General features: G+C 34.7%; 2 protein-coding genes across 17 annotated transcripts in view; both read right to left on the reverse strand.

The window, feature by feature from the left end:
* LOC115232756 (casein kinase I-like) overlaps positions 1–8,862 on the reverse strand; it is a 17,955-nt gene extending 9,093 nt beyond the window's left edge. For 3 of the 6 annotated variants that reach the window (XM_029802827.1, XM_029802828.1, XM_029802826.1), the window contains exons 1-7: positions 7,842–8,848; positions 7,360–7,470; positions 6,658–6,806; positions 5,543–5,739; positions 5,265–5,467; positions 4,889–5,150; positions 4,203–4,360 (exon numbers count right to left, since the gene is read on the reverse strand). In XM_029802827.1, coding sequence (XP_029658687.1) covers positions 4,203–4,360; positions 4,889–5,150; positions 5,265–5,467; positions 5,543–5,739; positions 6,658–6,806; positions 7,360–7,470; positions 7,842–7,917 — 1,156 coding nt within the window. In that variant the 5' untranslated portion in view covers positions 7,918–8,848. Of the gene's footprint in view, positions 1–2,477; positions 4,361–4,888; positions 5,151–5,264; positions 5,468–5,542; positions 5,740–6,657; positions 6,807–7,359; positions 7,471–7,841 lie in introns of all 6 variants that reach the window. The other 3 variants (XM_029802825.1, XM_029802823.1, XM_029802829.1) reach the window with 2 other exon arrangements.
* Positions 8,863–9,429: 567 nt separating this feature from the next.
* LOC115232775 (lethal(2) giant larvae protein homolog 1) overlaps positions 9,430–22,312 on the reverse strand; it is a 26,863-nt gene continuing 13,980 nt past the window's right edge. Inside the window, exons 2-16 of one of the 11 annotated variants that reach the window (XM_029802861.1) lie at positions 21,879–21,976; positions 19,207–19,297; positions 17,395–17,636; positions 16,825–16,963; positions 15,976–16,163; positions 15,605–15,896; positions 14,754–15,507; positions 14,484–14,640; positions 14,274–14,422; positions 13,676–14,192; positions 13,315–13,601; positions 12,850–12,985; positions 12,389–12,588; positions 11,951–12,033; positions 9,430–11,595 (exon numbers count right to left, since the gene is read on the reverse strand). In XM_029802861.1, coding sequence (XP_029658721.1) covers positions 11,488–11,595; positions 11,951–12,033; positions 12,389–12,588; positions 12,850–12,985; positions 13,315–13,601; positions 13,676–14,192; positions 14,274–14,422; positions 14,484–14,640; positions 14,754–15,507; positions 15,605–15,896; positions 15,976–16,163; positions 16,825–16,963; positions 17,395–17,636; positions 19,207–19,297; positions 21,879–21,976 — 3,441 coding nt within the window. In that variant the 3' untranslated portion in view covers positions 9,430–11,487. Of the gene's footprint in view, positions 11,596–11,950; positions 12,034–12,388; positions 12,607–12,849; positions 13,022–13,314; positions 13,602–13,675; positions 14,193–14,273; positions 14,423–14,483; positions 14,641–14,753; positions 15,508–15,604; positions 15,897–15,975; positions 16,191–16,824; positions 16,964–17,394; positions 17,637–19,206; positions 19,298–21,878; positions 21,977–22,312 lie in introns of those variants that run through there. The other 10 variants (XM_029802855.1, XM_029802857.1, XM_029802856.1 and 7 more) reach the window with 10 other exon arrangements.

A 22,312-nucleotide genomic window follows, 5' to 3' on the forward strand; every position in this document is an offset into this window, starting at 1 on the left:
CGCTCTTCCATATAATGTGACATTTAATTAGAAAAATGAAAAGTCAAGCTATTGTGAGTTGTGAAAAGCTATCAATATATCATCCATCAGACTATACTTCTTCCATTTCACCAGAACGTATCGTTACACGTATGCGAAGACTAATACGTATATGCTTAATTAATTATCAGTAAACACGTTGGTGTTGAAGCTTCACAATCGTTGCGGGATACAATTAATTAAATGATGAAAATGTCAATGACTAAAATAAAGGAACACAATATCGTTTTTTTCTTTTAAACGCTAATTATAATTAACAACGCGTTCTATGCAATTGAAACAAATAGTGTGATATATTTATATTAACGATGTTAAAAGCAGCATTCGTCTCATGTTGATCCTGCTGCGAGAAATATCCAATGCTTCATACTTCGAATTTTATGATTAATAATAGTAACAAATCGCAAAGACTCGATTTTGGATACAATCCTGAGTTCTAATCAAGTATGAAAATAATTAACAGTCTTTAGATTATTTCTCATTGTTCGTATGGAAAGGCATGTATCTGCTATGAAATTGCTGAAAAGTGATTGCATATATCATTGAGATTTCTTTTAACGTAATATATGTATAAGACGAATTAAACAAATTAGCATTTGCATTGTTATATGCCTAAACGTATTGTCAATCTATTTGAATATATTAATGTAAAATCAATGTATCAACGATATAAGATCAATTGACAAAACTCCTTAATCTTCTTCCCTTTCTTTTCATTAAATCTATATAAATATATAAAAGAAAGAACACATAAACTAATCGAAATTTGAAAGAAATTGTAGAATTGATTTTTATCGCTTGATTACAGCATCGTAGATTTTATGATAAATAAAAAATGAATTTCGCAATTATATATGGATTTTGATTTATACGAAAAGTGATTGTATTGATATTTTCTCTATAATGTATGACATTGATATCTCTGAATTTTAATGTTATAAAATGATATTGTGTGTGATTGTGTATATGTTACATAATCCTAAGTTTTAAATAAAAAAGAGAAACGCGAAAAGTTTAGAAAACGAATAAAATAGGACACTGCAACACAAAAATTATATTATCTACGTTTCTGCGAACAAGCACTTCGAAAAATATTTAATGACAAGTGTTATCAGTCTATTAACTTTTGGTCAGTCTGAACAATCAAAAGATTATCTCCCTCAAAGCAGAAATAAATAAATTATAAAAAACGGTTAAAGCCATAATATATCCCTTAATGTCATTCTTATTTTATAAACTGTGCACGATGCTTCCTTCATTTCATTATCATTCCAAAACCGAATTAATTTTGTCAAATAATAAAAAATTATTGAAAATATAAATAAAGAAAAATAAGATGCAAAGAAATTACTCGATAATAAAATCTGTTCGTAACATAAATGATGAGTTTTTATAGGCAGCAACAAATGTATCGCTATAAAAATTAAATCAACTTATAATAGATATTAAAAAATTTTCGGTGTACACAACCCCGGTAATTATAAACAATATTTGTTTGAGCAATTTTATTCAAAATAGTTTTTTTACGATCCTTTAAAAACCAAAGCTCTGATTTTTCATTTTCTTGACGAATATATTGTCGTTGTAAATGAGCTTGTGATTATTTAAAAAAAAAGAAACAAAAACATATTTATGTACATACACATGATTACATAATATGTTAATTATTATAATAATTTGGTATGTGGATGCTTATCAATCGCTATCGTAAGAGAATAAAATAGAGTAAAACCTAATAAGGACAGAAACAAAACCAATCTCGTAATTATTATGCGGCAAGAATATACGACATTAAAATTTTGCGACGCGTTTCTCAAACATTAATAAGCGCCATCGACCCAGTTTGTATGTGTGAGAGAAGCCGCAGTATACAAAATTATAAAATCTAATATATGATTACATGTACATTATATATGTTGCATGATAGGACAAAAATCGCGTATTGGCTCGAGACATTTCACGATCACCACAATGTAATCTATAATTAATTTCACTCTTACCTGTAATCTAAGGCAATCTTGTCGTTTGTTTATAGATAGCCAAGATTTCAATGTGACTGTATGACTATATGTCATGGATAATTCGACGTGTATAGAGAAAATATATAAATAGCAATTATAAATATTATTATATAATATCGTATGAAAATATATATACGCATGAAATGCGCAGATCACGAAAAATATTCAGTATAAAAATTATGCTCATTCTACATACTTCTTTGTAAAAAATATTTGATTTCTGGAGCACACCCAACCATCGAAATCTTGGTCTTGTAATTTTTTCATACGAGAATATATAACGGAGATCGCTCGGTACGTGATGTAAGAGGATGCGTTCGTTTTTTAAAGATTCCCCAGAAGTGCCTTACAACTGCTTTCAAATGCAAATCCAGACGAAAATATCGAGTAGGATATTTATAAGAATGTCCAAGTTACCTTGCGGTTTACCATGAGTCAGAGAATCACATGAATTAATACCGTGGCTTAAAATGTCTTGATCGTTTTTCGTTTTTAACCATTCTATGTAGCGTTTCCGTTTCTCCGACGCGTCAGCAGCGTTCTCTGTAGATCGCAAACCGTCTGTATGATCAATGTTTTGTATAGTATGTAAATAAATTCTACCAAGTTCGCTGATGGAGTATCCGATGTCTAAGCTGTCTTTGTTGCCACTCACAGTATCTTGCGTAGTGACACTCGCAATTGGACCCTCGATCAAGGGAACTCTCGATTGCATCACTGTTACAGTCAATTCGATATTGGCCGAAATGTCAGATTGCATCAACGATTGACTCGCATCCAAATTATTCTGTTTCATATTATCTTCCGCGGTATCTACATTCATAGAATTATTCGAATCTCGTTTCACGCGAAACGTATTCTCCTCGAGATGCGCATCTTTGAGGCGACTAGTGGAATTCTGTTCAACAGCAGTATCTACTTCGTCGAAAGAACCGAGATTGGACTGGACGGGAGCACGATCGGCCAGCGCGCTTGGAGTACACTCAAAAAAATCAACATTTTTCTGGTGCCTCTGTAAAAAATATTCACATTTCTCCTGATCGGTCTGAGGATATTGACTGTTAATGGTGCGTTCCTCTTGCTTCAAGATGTCCTGACGCTTCTCGCGCTCCCTGGGTAAAAAATGCAAGCTTCTGCCGACTCGTTGGAAGAAGTTAGGCCACTTGCGTGTCTTGTTCGCCGTCGTTGAATCGACAGACTTCTTCATTGACTTCTGCGACGAATCAAGACTCCTTTGTTTACTATGGAAAAAAGTTTTTGATTGCTCTTCCGGTAGAAGATCTAGACTTTTACAATCTACAGCTGGTATATTGATACTTTTCTCGAGCGACTCCAAACTCTTATGCGTTTTTTCTTTGTTGCGAAAAGAGAAATTTCTGCGTTTGCTAGTGAAGGCCTCCTGCAATAATTCATTACTACTTTTCTTAAAGATCTCACCCTCTTTCTCAAGGAATTCCACGTTTTCTGAGTCACGTTGCATCTCGTGAGTCACAGTAAGATGTCGTACGTTGCTCGTTGCGGGACACCTGTGTTTCTTGTCACTATCATAATCAGCATAGCTTCTCTCTTTATCCAGGCCGCCAAAGCAATTCATCGAGCCGCCCGAAATTGCCGCGGTGTCGTCCGCGTCATCCGCCGTCAGTCGAGCGTAATCCGTACCCTTTGTTCCTAGATCCTCAAACATCACGACTTTGCGATCTACGTCTTTCTCAGTTTTATGCCCATGAAAAAAATAGCTCTGTTTATCGAGTTGACGGGACGCCGTGTTTGGGCTCCTCTCACGCGTTCTACTCATTGTCGGCTGATAATAGTCGCGTGACGTAGTCGCGGAATTTACCTCCGCGATACGATTAGAGCCTAATTCGCGACTACGTCCCAGATTAAGACCGGTCAGGTCTAAAGAAGCCGCCGCGTCTGGCGGTGGCGGCGGTGCCGCCCTATTAACCGGCGTAGTAGTTGACTTGAATGTACTGAATTGACATGGATTTATCACGCGTGTCGCAGTGGCGGCAGCGGCAGTCTCATTGCCGCCAGGCGCAGGCTGCTGCGAGTGTCCGACTGTCACATTATGTTGCATTTTTCGTTCGGCAATAGCGAAATTCTGTTGGCTTGCGCAGAATTGTTGGTAGAATTGTATTTTACCTTGGAGATCATTCTTGTCCTGATTGTCCTGGTCACCACGAGTCTCCATCTCGCGTTTCTGCCGGATTGCTCGCAAACTTGTGGTCGGATCCAAGCGTCCAAGCGTCGGGCCCACCGTCGCTACGGACGCGTTCGGTAAACATTGCCGCGTGTAGGGCCTGAAAGCAGATATGAATGAAAGATAAACATAGATTTCTCACCGATAAATGCAAAAAAAAAGTTATTGTGATATATATTACATACTACGATAAAGAGTGTGTATAATAAGATTAAACGTATTATAATATAGAATAGAGGACAAAATAGGTGATTTTACAGGATTTAGCACGCTATACTCATCCATCTCTAATCATTCTTGAAAACTTTAGTGTTAAACTAAATTTACCAGATTTGCTTTGAATAAGATGATATGCATTTCATTAGTTTCTCGAGTATAAAGAAATAAAATACTAATAAAAAAAACATTTAAATTATATTACTTATTATTCACATTGCTCAAAGCGGCAGTTTTCCGATTCTCGTTGCCCCAGACGCCGAAAATAGAACACGCTTGTGAGCAATGAAATGACCATGCTATTTATAAACATGAAAAGGCATGGTGTGAAGATGCAATCACACTAATATGCAACTAGTTTAATGCTTAAGAATTGTTTAGAAAAGCCGATATTTTTTAGCAAAACACCGACCTTGATCGATGTTCTTGATCGTTGTTGGTCCCAGAAGGCAGCGCCGCGTTAGACGGCTGCGAGTGCATAGGTGCTTGCTGTGCGGAAGGTAAAGTTGGTTGTCTCGCGTTACCAAATTTCAGCATATTCCAGTCGAAGACGTAATCGTAGGTGAAGCCCTGACCATGGAACAGTGTTCGGAAAAGTTGTCGAAGATGCGAATAATCCGGCCTCTCCTCGAAGCGCAAATCCCGACAATACCTTAGATACGACGCGAACTCTACTGCAATAATTAATCAAACATTTGCTTTATTATATGAAATTGAAGTATGATAGATAAAGATTTTACTTATGTGATACCTTTACATATGTGATACATTCTGTAAAAAAAACTTACCAGGATACCCCTTACAGAGTTCTTCTATGGGAGTGGACATCTTTTTTTCGGAAATGCGCTCGTACTTTTGTCTCTTGGTCGCTGCTTTCAACCCTTGCCAAGGTAGACTACCTCTATTGAAGTACATGAGGACATAGCCCAGAGATTCGAGATCGTCCCGTCGTGACTGCTCGATCCCCAAGTGTGTGTTTATACTCGCGTATCTGTTATTATGGCGAATTAATTAGTCAGAGGAAAACTATTATACACCAAGATATTACTAGCGATATAGCTCTAACCTGGCCGTCCCTGTCAGATTCTTGTTTTCTCGATAGGGTATATGTTTGTGTGTGCGGCCATCGCGATATTTTTTAGCTAATCCAAAATCTATAATGTAGACGAGATTACCCTTCTTTCCCAGACCCATCAGAAAGTTGTCTGGCTTAATATCACGATGAATAAAGTTGCGGCTGTGAATGTAATCTGTTCTACTTATCTGCAGAATAGAGAAGTTAAAGCACTGTTATTATAACTGTACACTCTGTGTTTCAATGTGCATGCTTCATGCTTCAAAGATCATATATTTAGAGATAAATAAACTGTTCATTCAATTTAACTCATAATTGTGTGCATGCCACATAATACTTGGTAATTTGATAATACATTATTCATTTTTTTTAAATACAAATATTTCTTCTAAATCAAAGCTTTCAAATAAATACAAAGTATTTAAATAACAAATTAACTAATATTTATATTTTTTCTAGTGATTTTTACACTATATATAAAAATACTGAGAAATATATTTTTATAGATAATTCCATAATCATGTAATATAATAATATATCTTAAGAAGGAAAAAGATATTTATTTAGAGTATATAAGTGACTCTTGGCAGTAATGTAAAGCATATAATGACATATTTCTCCTTGTTAAATGAAGTAATAAATACTCAAATATAATCACAACATGAACTTTGAACATATAGCAAAGCATTCAAGCAGGAACACCCTGCACAAATACATTGAAGCAACTCCATATAAGAATAATAAGATGGAAGTTATCTGTTTAGCCTTTTATCTCGAAGTGTAGACATGAATGTGCAACATAAATAGACTCCTCTCTTGCAATGTATAATAAAGTAGCAAAATTAAAATTCTAACAAAATAATTTCTTGTAACAATCAAAATACGTCCAAAATTAGTTATATATTTTGATTAATAGTGATAAAGTAAAAAGAAAAACAAGTAAAAAAAAAAAAAAAAAGGAATATAAGTATCATCTATTGATATTATTACGACATTAATATATCTAATTTTGATAGACATAAAATATTTATTAACTTTTAAGCTATCAATTATATTCATATGTCCAATAAATACAGATATTTTTATAATAAACAAAATTTATTTACCAATTGATCGGCAAGAAGTAGGACTGTTTTCAGAGTAAAACGTCTTGAACAAAAATTAAACAAGTCCTCCAGTGATGGCCCAAGTAATTCCATTACCATTACGTTATAATCACCTTCCGAACCACACCATTTTATAGTTGGTATTCCAACTAGAATATTAAGAATATGAAATTATATCATTATAGCTCTTAATTTATAGCTCTTTATGATCAGAGGAAAAAAGATAACAAACCTTAAAGATTATAATTATAATACAAAGTAACTATATTACACATATATACACAGAGAGAATATTGTATTTTAATAAGTATTATGAAACTATACTGCTGGTGAAAGTGATGAAATAATCACAGTAAAAGCATTATTTAATGACTAAAATAATGAAAATTGTATAACATTTTTTCAAAATGTGTAATATATATTTGTATACTTTTCATTATTATAAATATTTCTTTGTGTGTAGTCTTTATTTTTAATTAAAGTGTTAATAGTTATTCTACACTGTTGTTAAATTTAACCTTTCAATATGTTCAAACTGTAAAGAAATACAAAAATAAACAGACATAAGAAATATACAATATGCCATACTGATATAAAAGAAAAGATATTGGATCAGCTGTCTAATAAACAAGAACATGTGATAGCTTCTATTACAGAATAAACATTCATATGTAATATACATGGAAATATTGATCTACTTACCACCTCCTTGCATCATCTTGTAAAACTTGGATTCTATGTGTAGTTGCGGATGTCGTGTCTTTATGCATTCTAATTTGATAGCGACTTCCTCACCCGTAGAAATATTGGTACCTGCAAATATATGTATATATATATAAAGAAGAAATGCTAACAATAAGACTGTCCATTTACACATACACACATATAAATCTATATGATACAGAATAAAGAAGGAACAGAAGACAAAGAAAGAAGACAAGTAGAAGAACAGGAAATAAGAAGAAAAGAAAAGGAAGGAAAGTGAGGAATAAATGTAAGAGTTAGCGCGCGGAGAATTTCACGCTCTCGTGCGTGAAATACACGAAATCCGCTGTAAACGGGAGGGATGAGGGAGGGGAGAGGATAAAGGGTATAGAGAGAGAGAGAGAGAAAGAGAAAGAGAAAGAGGACGGTATCGAGTAGCAAGCGCTTTGGCGAGGAACTCGCGCGCGCGGGGGGTTTACCTAGGTAAATGTCGCCGAAGGAGCCGCTCCCGATTTTCCGTCCGAGCCGGTACTTGTTACCAACACGCAGCTCCATCGTATACACAAGCCTGGGCGGCGCACCTCGGTGAAAAGTGTCACGATCGCGGCTACGGGGAGAGGCGACTTAATACACAAGCACACACACACACACCGACAACCTAGCGCGGAGGCAGCGCGAAGTAAGCAGCAGCTGACCCGACGCGAGCGTGGAGTGCGAGATACAATGCTCGCTCGCCGCGACGACGACAACGACCGCGTGCTGAGCTCGCTCGTAACAGCACGCCCGTTACAGGCTCGATCGCGATGATACCTCCATGCTCGTCGTACAGGAACTCGGATTGATCGATCTCGAACCTACGGGCATTTCTTCGTGGCTTCGTCGCGAAGTGAACGGAATAGCGCACCTCGTTGCGATGGCGGTCGCGCTGATGACGGCGGCGCTGCGTTCGCGTAGCTTGCACGTCGCTTTCGCCGTTGTTCACGTTGTTGTTGACGGCGCTGCGACTGCGTCGCGAGGTAGGTAGGTAGGAGAACGGCGGGGGAGGATGACGAGGTGTATCGAGAGACTTGCCCCTTACGGGGAGAGGTGCTCGTGACGTCGTGACGAAATTCGGTGAACGTAACGCGCGCGCGAGAACCCTGTCGTGGACGGCAGGAAGATCGGATCTCTTCTATGATAAATGTCGATCCGATTGCACGAGCACGACGACCAATGGAAGCGCGCGCGTCACGATATGGCATCTGCAGGACCGGTGACGACGAAGCGCGATCGAGAATACGCCTAACCAATCGCGATGGCGTCTTCGCGATCCTACGTACTTTACGGGTTTTTCCTACTTTTTCCCCAACGAAGGCGAAAAAGTGGGAAGATTGTGTGGTGGCGGGCGTCCTCGTTTCACGTTGCTTCGGAAGGCGTTCACTTCACTAGCGCGCCCTATAGCAACGTTCGAGGAAACAGATGTTTCTTAGGTACTCCCGTCTCAATCCCCTCGCCAACTTCATACTCGTTTATATATACATATATATATATATATGTAGTCATATATATTATATATATTGTAGTTATATAAAATATTTAAAAGTTTGAAAAATGCACGAAATAATAACCGCAGTTAATTTCGAATAGAAAAATTTACTTATAGAAAGATATCTACATAAAAATTAGAATCCAGCGCGCATTTTTTCAAAAATATTAAGTTTTATATATATACATACATAATTGATTATGATTACCATGTTGCTTCTTAAATATATGTATTTTATATATATAGAAATCATAAAAGTAATATTTTATTCGTCATATATGTAGACAAGTTTCCTTTTTATTTGCACATATATTCAAGCTCATCAAATTCACAGATACTTCATATATAGTATCCTAATTGAAAAAGAATTTTGATTAGCATAAAATAGAATTTTCTATTTATATAATATTATTTACATAATATTCTCCTTAGGATATAACAATAAATTCTGTTGCAAATCATAGATTGTAAAAAGTACAAAGATGTATATTGAAGCAAGTCACCTAAAAAGGCAATCTAGGAGAATAAATAATATAGCACAATTTGAAATAGAAAATACAGCAATAATTATTTATATATTTTTCTCGTAATAGGCATTCAATATATAAGACATGTTACAATCAGTATTTAACAGTACTGGATAGGAAAGTTTCAGGGGGGCAGTGTTTTATCAATTTCATATTTTGTGTATACTATACATTACTTTATCAAAGTAAAAAACAATTTACAATGTTATAAGTGTACATATCTCAGCAAACTCGGCGTTCATTCAATAAAATGAAGAATCATTAATTATACTTCTAAATTATAATTGATTGAAATCCACTTCAACATATCTTTTCTTTTTTGTTTCTTTTGAAGCATGGATGTGCGAGATATGACAATACATTATGCGCGCTTTAGAGTATAAAATAAAATCAAATCAATAAACAATCGTGAATAAGAGAAATTATGAAATTAAAAAGGAGAGATAAAACCTATACAAAAATTAAAACTTATCTTTATCGCATTAAGTAATAATCAGTATTAGCGTCAATACATGTTTAAAATTGAAATTTTCATCGATTAAAATTTTAATCGGTTGTTTTAAAAGGAGAATTAAGTTAATGCAAATATGCGATTGATAAGGAGGGTTACGATGTACCTCCATCAGTCTGTTACACTTCGAATTCGTTAGCATTCGTTTTTTGTACAATTTTGTAAAATTATCGACATATGGTTAGAGAAAAGACAATTTCCAGATATAACATGAACTATACTATTCCCATGACAATTCTATTGAGATCAAAATTATAAGATATTCAGTATAATTGGTGCTTTCCTGCATTGCAAAGGCAAGCTATGAATATATCGATGTAAAAACGATATGTATAGTATCTTTGTAAGAATTCATGAAGTAACACAAGGCAGAAACGCATTTTGCAGCAATTATCCATCGCTAAAGACTAATCCATGCGATTATTCTGTCTAGAAAGAAAAGGCTGTGAATAAATGCAACAATAAAGTAACTATATCGGTATCATAATATGTATGTTAAGCGTTCCCGAGTATTCGAGAATTTCGATTACATACTCTTCGATATAACGAAGAGAGGAAACTTAACGATTAAGCAACATCGATAAAAAATATATTTTTAACGCGTTCTCATCGACAGATATTCCTCCTTAAGTTCGCGCCATGCTTAATCTCCTTAATTGTTCGTCAAATATATAATTCTACTTAAGTAGCTATATTTTTTTCCTTGTTTGAAGCATCTTTTTATATCGCACCACAAGTTACATACTTCTGCTCGTGAAAAATTCACAAGACAGCCGAAACATTTCAAATACTGTGGATAGCTTAAGTCGTGAGTTTATATAATAATTAGAAATATATAAAATAACGTATAAAGAATAAATTTAAGGCTGCCATAATAATTCACGATTTGTGATGTTGTCGTTCCTATCTCGATAAATTATAATCTTTTTTTCAAAAGTCTACGATTATACTGATCGTATGCATCGGTATAATTGTAGATCACACATGCATCATATTTATCATTAAATTAATAAACATTAAAATCGGCCGTATAAAACGATAGAATAATTTTTATGATAAAAGTCTTCTAAGTTTATTGTAAAATTTGATGTTTTGATATATACGGTACCTTTAACCAAAAAAACTTTCGAGTTTTCGATTAATTAAAATTTTAAAATTTCTAAAGGAAAACATAGCGAGAATGTCTAGCTATCTCTTGTATCATAGGATAAATAAAAAGTTTCTAGGCCTATTTTCGTTAAAAATCATTGATTCTTCGCCAATTCCAAAAGTTACTCATTTGGAATACTTTCAAGTAGAATGCAATGATGGATGTCAATGAGAAATGCATAAAGTTTACATTAAAACTTAACCACTCATCGCTCACGCAACGTGCATGATTAAACGCTAAAAATGCTGCGTAGAAATCTAGACTTTTTAAAAAAATCTACGATATATTAATCCTATTTATATCGCCGCTGTGTACACGTTGGTTAGATAAGAATAATCAATTACTGATGGCTCTGTAAAAGGAGCGCGAAATCGATGCATGGTCAGTGTAGAGAAATGGATATGGAACAGGCCTATGAACCAACTTCCTCTGGCCTAGCTAACGGTGCCTTGGACCTTTCTGTAGTAGTGGTCACTGTAGTCGTAGTGACTTCCAAGTTGGCCAAGTCCGCAGCACTAATCTGTGATATTTAAATATTTATTTGTCTCTTTAGAGAGAGAGAGAGAAAGAAAGAAAAAGATATATTTTAGATAATAAAAAAGAAAAATAAGAGTTAATATAGTAATTATAAACTTTATATCTACTTTAGTGTAATTAGTCAATTGTTAATGAATATTGCATGAGGAGCGGAGAGAGAGAGAGAGCAGCGGGGAATGAATGAACAAAATCAAACAAATTAAAAGCTGGTGCACTTAATAGCAGGAGATCAATTTGTTAATGGCACACAACACTAGGTGCTAAAGCATCAACAAGAGATTAATATCGAGGCAACGACCGACACCAATTAATTGTAATATTTAGTGCCGTTTGCTGACCTCGACGTTCGGGGGTAGAGTGATGGTAGCGTGTGTTGTTGTTGTCTCGATACCGCTGCGTATCTCTCGTTCTACCGTAGTGCCTGCGCAATAAAACAAATGCCACAAACAAAACAATGATAAAAATAATTAATATAACGTAATAACGCAAAAGTGGAAAGGACGAAACAAAAATTATTAAAGCATTGGAAGACGAAGACAATATGATTAATTATACAATGTAATATGTGAATTTTCATCATCGAATTAGTGAATCTGAAAAATCAATAAAATTTGTGTGATGATTTAGAAAATACTCGATTAATCGTGCAAAATACCCCTTATAATAAGCTGTTACACGTAAGTGTACTAAAAACCTTTTTTATGGATTATCAATATAGTCTAATAATTAAATGATCAAGATATGATCATGTCTATATCGATTGTAATTTCACTTACTGTTTATGTGTTGTGTTTCATTGGCTTGACTCGTTTCGACTTCGCCATTAGCAGTCGTGCTATTTGTAGTTTGAGTAACCACAGTGGTAGTTTTCACCACTAATGATTGATTCTGCGTAGATACCTCAGAAGTTCGTGAAGTGACCTCCATCTTAAGCCCTGCCAAACGATTGTGGAGCTCTTCGGAAGACGTTGCGTTTCTGAAAAGTGAACTGTTACTGCCAAAAGTGGCAAGTACGTCGAACACGCATTAATTAATACAGCGGTGAAAAAAACTATCGAGCCATGCAATATGTTTACATGTGCAAATTAATATGTATATATAGTACATATAAAGTAATATAACTAAATACTGCAGTCCATTAAACTTAAAGATTAAAAAAAAAAAAAAAAAATATTTTATTGCACATATAAGCAAATTATAAATAAATTGTCGTAAATAAAATATCAACTGAACTTACAGTAAATGATCTTTAACACTGTCGATTGTAATGTCTCCGATAGAACTTAAATCCTGACGATCGTCATCCCCATTTACGTCTATACTACTTATAGCCGGTCGCAGCGACGGTTCCTTCGGAGATTCTTCTTCCCCAGCTAAAAGACATGCGTTCACATCGACACTAAATGGCACTATTACAAATAACGACATTCCCTAATCTTGTTAATTAACACAAATAGCAAATTCAGTCAATGGTTCAATTATAATTAGGTTTCAAACATGGACAAATGCACAAATATATGCGACTGGTTATACAAAGTGTGCCAAGCAGGGTTACACATCTTAGCAATCGCGTTTACACAAAAGCTGGTGAGATGTATTCTATTGCGGTGTGTATAAAAAATATTGTACATTTGTTTTTTTTTTTTTTTACTGTTTATAAAGGATATATGTAGGATAGATCATATAGATTCAGTATACTCACTGGCACCTACTATGCCATTTTCCGTGATAACTCGGTTCGCTATCGGTGGTTGACTCTCTTGCGTCTCTCCTTCGGTTTCAGGCACTCCCTCAACAACACCCTGTTCCTGTGCGACTTCGTTAATATTTTCCGTCCTTTCTGTCAACGATCTAGCATGCGGTGGTAAATTGAGCACGCAATGCGCTTTTGTTACTTTCCCGGCTGACAGGGAAATTCGTTGGAGCTCCGAACTCGAATGAAGATACAACGCTTCTCCGGCTTTTGTAAATATTAAAGAAGAAATACCGCTGAAAGATAAAAAATACACGTTATTTGCAAACCATTTTTGTCAATTAAAATATACTAAATATAGATCACTCACTTAATGTCCTCCCTCTTGATCGCAGCGGCGTTTAATTGTCTCTTCAGTTCCGGTATACTCAGCACCAGACAATCGCCAAGATTCGTCAAGCAGAGTAAGCAAGTTTCTTCATGAATCCCCTCTGGTTCGACAGAACACGAGAACTTGGCGAAACCTGTCTTTCGCACTCTAGATCCTTCGTGAGCGGTCAACTTGTATTTGCAGTGCGGCTTTAGGGATGGAAGATTGAAGATCTTGAACTGTTCCTCGCTAGCGATTACAACTCTGTGTGGGGAAGTCATATCAGGCGCAGACACCATGTTCTTCTCGGCCTCGTAGGATTCCGGTAACGGTACGCTGGATCCATCAAGGATCGTGATCGCAATTACGGGTGCACGATGCTTCAATTGTATCTCCTTACCGAGTGTACAGTTGACGTCCTCTTCCGTTCTTCTCGCACCGGCTGGTATAGCCAACGTGAAGATGTAAACTGTGCCGTTATTGGTGCCCGCCCAAAGTGTAGGTGTTGTATTTTGTACTGTACAAACAAATTTACTGAGTTAATTTTGTATCATTGTTGTTGACTTTATATTTTTCAAAAAAAGTAAAAGATACTAACAGCTAATAATGTAACTTCTGGCAAAGTACAGGCATCGGACCATAGAGCCTAAAGCGTCGTCAACAGGTCTCGCTTCCACTTGTCTCTCTATTGGTTTTAATTCCACCGCTGGTGATAAATCCCCGCTCGGCGAAGAAGCAACACTGGTACTAAATTTTAATAGTTATATATTGCTTTCTTTATGCATTCTGAGTTAATGATTAATCTTACCTTTCTTTCTTCTTTTCCGGTACAGTATTTCGTGTGGGACTATTAGCGTTCGCTCTACGTTGCGAACGTCCTTTTCTCAATCTTCTGAAAGATTCCCTAAGAGACTTTTTAAATGACTTTCGCCGAGAGATAGGAGTGTCACCTGCACCGGAGAGATCTGTAAAAATATTAGAACAGCAATATATTTATTCGCATTTAGTATTGATATACCAAAAAAAAAGCAAGAAAAGGCAGAAGTACAACTTCGTATTATCTTAATATTTTACGTACCGTTTGGATTAAGCGTGCATTTGACACTAACGGCCTTTGATCTAGTATAATCAAAGACCGCGAGTCCGTGCGCCGTACCGGTGGCGAGCAGACCCCATTCGCTGTGCAACGCCAATGCCGTGACGGCAGCTGGTGGATACAACTGGAGAAGACTCTGTGGTTGAAATCCGACCGCGAACGATATACTCGTTGTTCTTGGCGGCAGATGATCGTGGCCTTTCCACACGAATCCGTCGCGATCGTTGACGATGTTCATAGTAACGGCTTTTATCTCTTTGTTCACCGGTTCCGAGGAGATGGTGGCGGCAATAACGTGACCGGCCGTGCCGGCAACCACCAACGTCGAGGATAAAGGACAAAGAAGAACTTTCTTCACGGCGAGTCGCGGATCGTCAGAGTACGGATCGAAGATTCCCACTTTTTTGAACGGTGGCCACTCATCTTCGTCGTCCTCTGGCGGTTGCTCGAGAACGTCCAAATGCTCGCCGGTGAACAAAATCGACGAGTTGTATTTGTACAGTGGAGTCAGAGAAACGTCGGACGCGTTCCAAAACCTCACAGTACCGTCCTCGTGTCCGGTAAGCAATAGTTCTCTGTTCTTAGACTTATTAAGATTTATCGGACAGAGGAAATTTCCGCCGTTGATGGGCCACACTTTGTCCGAGTAAAGATGCTCCGTTTGTGCTTTACCTGCAGCTACGATTGCCTCCCAAAGTTCCTCGGATACATTGGGCACGTGTTGAGAACAAGTCACCTACGATATACAAGAATTGTTTGTACCTTCATATCTATTATAGCGTGATTTTTTTTCTTTACTGTTAGTTTCTTCTTTTTTGATAAAGGATACTCACCGCACTCGCATGAAGAGATACTAAATAAGGCAGAGGCATCATCTTCCATTCGGAATTGGTCAAATCGATAGCTACTACTTCTTCCTCGGCTAATACTATGAGCGCTTCCGGACTAACAGGGCTTTCATTATTTCCTCCTTCTTCTTCCTCGGGGAAAACGGTAAAAAAGTCGATGATTTTAGACGTGAAGTCGAAAACTAAGTGTTTATCCTTGGTCATGACAGTGATCGTATGTCTGTCTCCGTAACTGGCACGTTGCATACCACCGGAGAATAGGAAGAGATCGCCGTGTCTACGGAAAAACGCAAAATTCAGTTGAGTTCATGTGAAGAAATGAGAGAAATGTATTATTTAATCGCTAAATGACTTACTCAGCGGTAGGATATACGAGGATCTTAGTGACGGCTTTGCACGGGAACGGGCCGTAAAGTGTCGTGGGCTCCGGCACGGCGTCGCTACCCGGGCTCCAAAACGCGTACGAACCGTCATTGTGCGACGAGACAAAGCGATTCTCGGAGATCCAGTGGACCGATTCCAGCTGTTGCGTGGAGACGAATGTCTGCGCACGCGAAAACAAACCCATCAGCTGCGCGTTCCACCAAAGACCACCAAAGACACAAACGACAATCAGAACGAGCGATACCATATCACACAATCCGTTCTTAACTCTGCTGTTCCCCATTCGATTCCACGTTAACTAATTTTCGTTTTTCATAACGCAATAAAAAAACTTTTTGCTTTTAGTAAGATGAAAGAGTTATTAGATTAAAACTTAATATTCCTATTTTTTATTTTTCTAATTAGAAGAAGAAAAGTCTTTTTAAGGCACGCACGACTCTAAGATCTGTCTTGTATAAAACATATTCAAGAAAAAAGTATACATTATGAATGTAAAATTTAAAAAAAAATGCATAAGATTTAATTGTAATTTAATAATTTTTACATTTTTCTTAATACTTTTAAATTTTATAAATTCGTTAATTTTCCACTTTTTGGAAATGTGTTTATAAAATATTAAAACAAATTTTTATATCCAAGTAATATCACATAAAATATAAATAATTGTATTAATATAAAAATCAAGTGTACATCGGAAACGAACGGGCTAGCAGGATTAAACATTGACCTACAGTATGTTGATTTGGGGAAAGCGTGTAAGCGTGTGAATATTGCATTCGCCAAAGTGTGATCGTGTATACGTAAAGACATATAACATCTACCTGTTGTGCTCCTGGAGTGGCTTTGTTCCATAGCACCATTAAACCTCGATTGTAACCGATTAGGATATTATCCGGATGTCCTGGCTGCTCGGCTATGGCTTCAACTGCTCCTGGATTTTTCTTGTAGTCTTCCGGAACGCTAAGCGACAAGGATAGCTTAATAATTTTTATATACAGTAACTATTTTTTTTTGTTTCAGATAATTTATAATTCAAAGAATATGTATTGAATATGTATTACTAAAAATTCAAAACTCTCTGAAAGAAACTAAAAAATATTAATAAAAGAGAAAATATATTACAATTATTTTATAATAAATTATTTTTAGTGTGTATACACGCAGACATTAAAGTATAATCTATTATATATAAAGTAATGTTAGTATATCTTTTCTTTTATTAATATTTTTTAGTTTCTTTCAATTGTGACAATGAAATTTTTTATGATAACAGACAAAGTTTTCTGCACGATCTTGTTGGCATGTTTAGCTCGAAATATAAAAATAAAATAATAAAAATTCAGGTCAAATATAAAAATAATAGATGCAAAACTTTTAATTTAATCACTTACTTTTGCATCACGACATCTTGATAGATAATATTGTCCGGCATGACGAAAGTCTCAAAGTTTAGCAAATAGATGTTGCCCCCTTCTGTTCCCAATAAAAGATGTTTCCCGTTAGATTCGAGGCATATCGCGGAGATCTTCTTCAATTTACCCTCCAATGACAATGACTTCGTTTCCACTATAGAACATTCATTGATCTCCCATAAATGTAGCGAATTATCATCGCACAAGGACACGAGGCGACCCTGCAATATATGGTATACCATAAATCGATCATAAAATAATATTAAAAAAAAATGTTTTTACTTTTTTTTAAATATTATCGCGGTGCACGCGAACATGAGTTGAAGCAATGTCAAGATCAATCAGTATCTTTATTTCTATATACATGCTTCAAGATCAAGATTATTATTTTATGTATGAAGACAATTACACATGTAAAACTTTTAATTTAAAAAAATTGCAATTTTAAGGACAATAAGTATAAAATGTAATGAAAGCTAATGGTAGATCTTTATCATAGGGCAAACTCCTATCTTATCAGTTTCAAGATTTACTTGAAACTGCTTATCGTGATAACGGACAATGTTGCTTGTATCATTGTGCAATCATTTAACGCAATTCTATTAACAAGCTACACCTTTAAATATATAATGAAAAATGATACATATATACGTTCCCAATAAAAAAATCGTCAATTTTAGACAAATTTTGAGAGTTTGCAATCTATAAAAATTTTCTAATAACTGCTTTCAATATTTATGTTTTATGTAATAATCAATTTTTATAACAGATTTTTTAAAACATATTTTTTATTAAAAAAAAATATATTAAAATAATTTTATTACTGATTATAATTATTAATGTGTGTGTGTGTGTGTGTATAGTCTATAAAAAAGATATATAAACATATATTTATAACAACACTTAAATTGCAATTCGACACGATTAATTTTATGAGTTCTCTCTATTTAAATCTATTGTTATAAATATTAAATAACATAGAAAAAATCACATAGAAAGAATAACATCTAATTACACGTAAATTAACTCCAATATGTATTTAATAACAACTCTGTCCACTATTTGTCATCACGTTAGCATCATTTAAAAGTTTACACAGGTAAACATTTGTATATTAATAAAAGAATAATTGGATATTCAGGAATGCGTATATATGTATACACTAAGAAAGTTTTTTTTTCATATATGGCCCCATACATTTTATGCCGTAGCATTAATTGCGATGCATCGTAATGTCGTTGCACTCGTGTATTTCTTATCCGTACATGCGTGCACAAGCACATTGTACGGTGTCCGGATTATGCAATCAACTACAGTTGCTATATAAGTGAAACATGGTATCGTATTGTATTGTTGGTGTGATGCGTGTAATTTTATAGAATTAATCGAAAATTCGAATCAAATCTAAAAATATTTATTACTCGAGATAAATGAAAGAATGACATTTATTGAGATATAGAAATTTCAAAAATTAATTAAGATAAAATCTTTTTAGAAAGTTATTAAATCTCAATAGATATAATCAATATAATGTATCTTATAAATGTGATATATATAATTTATATATTAATTTAAATTTTGTACCTATATCAAACATTTTCCAGAACCAAAAATATCCAAAATATTTCCATTCATTTCGGATATATTCCATAATTATACTTCTTATGGAACTTGTGACAAAAAACCATCGTGCACACATAACTTATTACAGAATAAACTTTTATTATAAGTACTAAAGTTTAGAATAATAATGCAATCATATATGTATAATTAACATATCAATTATCTTACCTCTTTCGGCAGTGGGATGATCTTCGTGACGGCATTCTCACCACTTTCGACGGAATGTTGTCCATAAAATTCTACGCCTGGTCTTCCAAAACTAATGGTCGAGTGAAGGAATTTAAAAAAAAAAGATTATATAATATAGTATAAACATGTGTAAAACGCTGACGCAGTGAAGTGACACACGTATGAGATGAAACTCGCGGACTCCGAATTTAGGAATGGTCAATTTAATGTGCTGACATAGTAAGTAAAGATTACATTCGAAGAAATATGTAGCTGCTGAATATATGTAGCTGCTGAATATATATAACTGCACACTTTGCGAATTTTGCAGCGTATTTCGCGATGAATGGAACAAAATTATAATGTCATCGGGCTGATAATGATAATGCATATTTGCATAATCGCAAACTATATTTTAAATGATTTTGAAAGAAAATTTACTTGAATTTACTTGAATTTTATTTCTCTATTTTTAAAATTATAATTTTGTTGAAGAGTTTAATCCAACAACAATTGTGTATTCGTTTTTAAAGAAAATAAATTAAGAGTATTTTGAAATTAAGAGAAAATTAATTTTGTCTATAGTTTTTAAACCAAAAAAATAAGATTAAACTATTCTTTTGTATCGAATTCTTCACTATACAAGCATGTCATTAGCGAATAAACTAATTTTTTGCATAATATCATAAACTTATATTTTCGTATAATTTTTCTCAAATTTATATCCAAATTAAAAAATACACAATTTAAATCACGACAATAAATTTATACGATTCAATAAAATTTTCACACCAAATTATTTTTCTATAATTCTAATTTTCTCAAAGTATTTGTTAATCAAATAAGAAAATTTTCGTTGCTGAATTTAATATTCTAACATTGCGCAGTATTTTATTTAGCACCAAGCCATCACCTACTTTTTGCTTTTGATCAATATTTTCTGCGACCGCAATGGTAACTTACAATCAAGATTTGCCCGCATTTATTCTAACTAAAACGCTTTATTCGAATTAAAACAATTTCATGCCAGTTTCTTTTTAACTACATTTTAATCCATTATATAGCAATATGTTTGTAGGTCTGCTGAGATCCGATAGAAAATTATCGTATCTAAAAACGAAAAATAGATAAAGTATCGTCGTTCAAGTTGCTTCAAGCTACGGAAAAAGTTTAAGAGATTCGCGATTAGGTTCAAATATAGCGCGTACGTTTGTATGTCGGATTAAAACATGATATCGCGTATCGCAGTTATGCGTACTCGAAGGTTTTCTCGACGCGAGGTGTGCCATGCAGAGAGATAATCGTGTATACATATATCTATTGCGAAATAATAACGATTATCTGGCGATTACATAGTCCTTGGAAGCATCTGCCGACTCTGCGTGCACAATATTAAACAGACATTAAATTGCCGAGACTCGCTGACGTGTTGATTACATTTCGACATATCTAACATTCCGCTTAATAACATTCACAAAAGCAGGAAAAAGTGTGCAAACTTCTCTCTCTCTCTCTCTCTCTCTGTAAACCGATAAAATAATTCTTAAACCGCATATTCCTCAAATAGTTCGTTTTATGTTTTTTACTAAATTACATTTTATTTTTTTGATAGTGCCACATCAATTTACATACAAATCTTCAAATTACTTTTCTAAAAATTGAAAAAGTGCAAATTTTTGTATCGGCGATAAATTTGAAATACGGTGTGGCTCGATACAATTTCCGGTTAATATTGTAAATGGGCTTTTTGTTGGATCGATAATCTCTATATGTGTGTGTGCACGTGTATGGATTAGGTAAGTGGCGACAATACAAGGTCGGGAAATGAGAGCACCGAAGTATTACAAACCAGAATTCGCGCTGACCTTTTTCTTAATTTTATCAACGACTGAAGCTTCAATCTTTCATCAATTGTACGATTGTCGACTTTCTTAATATAAAACAATTACGAAATATTGTGTGACTGAAATAAACATATAATAAAACTGGTCAGACTCGTCAGCAGTCCTTTGCAGTCGAACATTTCAATCAAATGTTGCACTACATAGATATTTTCGCAAACAATCGATATTTCGACTGAATCCTGCATTATGCAAATATAGTTCATTCTTAATTGAATAATTCAATGCGACAGTAATCTAACCCTTTATTTTGCAAGAATTTGGCAAAATTAAAATTCAGAAATTACATTTAGATTAATCTTTTCAAAAATCTTTTCAAAAAATTAAGTTAGAAAGATTGCTCTTACATCGATCTCCTTCAATTAAGAACAACTATATTTCAAATAATGCCAAGTTCTAACCGAGTGCGAGTTTGTAAAATAAATCACAATTGATTTATGGAGTCTTTGTTAAGCAATCGCTCTCCGCATTACGAAACGCATTTTCCTACTTCGCCAATAAAAACGTCATAAAAAAAAATCAAAAGCTGATTTTTATGACATCACAATAATGTTTTATATCGATACGATATATATGCACATGTTATTTAAGAATTGAAACTTCTCGTATTTCTTCTTTCTAAGAAATAAAGAATTAATAGATTTTAATACAGATATCATCGACTTTTAGCATGGTTGCCCGCCTTCTCCCTCCAGATCAGATTATAAATACGAAACGAAAAAGAAGCGAGGGTAGACACGAAGGCAAGGAGCAAGAAAAGCAAAAGGATACACTTTGATGGCGCCGGATGCCGTGCCGATGATCATCACCCGCAGACTCGGATCCCAGGCGAGAGCGGTTGGTTTGTTCGGGAAACCATGCTGCACCGTCTGCAACAAACAAGAGCATGCCAGTGATGGTTGATTTCGATCAATTTCCTAACATCGTGAATTTCTCGTTTGTTTCAATTTGTTTGCGTTGATGATTATTATATTTCTCACACCAATTGAGATCAGAATAATTTCATCATTCGACAGTTTTTGACGTGATACTTTCATATTTAGACTCAACTAAAAAAACTTAACTAAAATCATAACTACACATTCAACAGATATTGTGAAAGCATTAGAAAATATGTACAATTCAATTGCGATGTTAAAAAATATCGCAGTGTTATAATTATATTTATTTTCTCTTTATAATATTTTACGTAAAAAAAAAGACAA

The sequence above is a fragment of the Formica exsecta genome, unplaced genomic scaffold (genome assembly GCF_003651465.1).
Source record: "Formica exsecta isolate Colony F162 unplaced genomic scaffold, ASM365146v1 scaffold15, whole genome shotgun sequence".
Lineage (NCBI taxonomy): Eukaryota > Metazoa > Arthropoda > Insecta > Hymenoptera > Formicidae > Formica > Formica exsecta.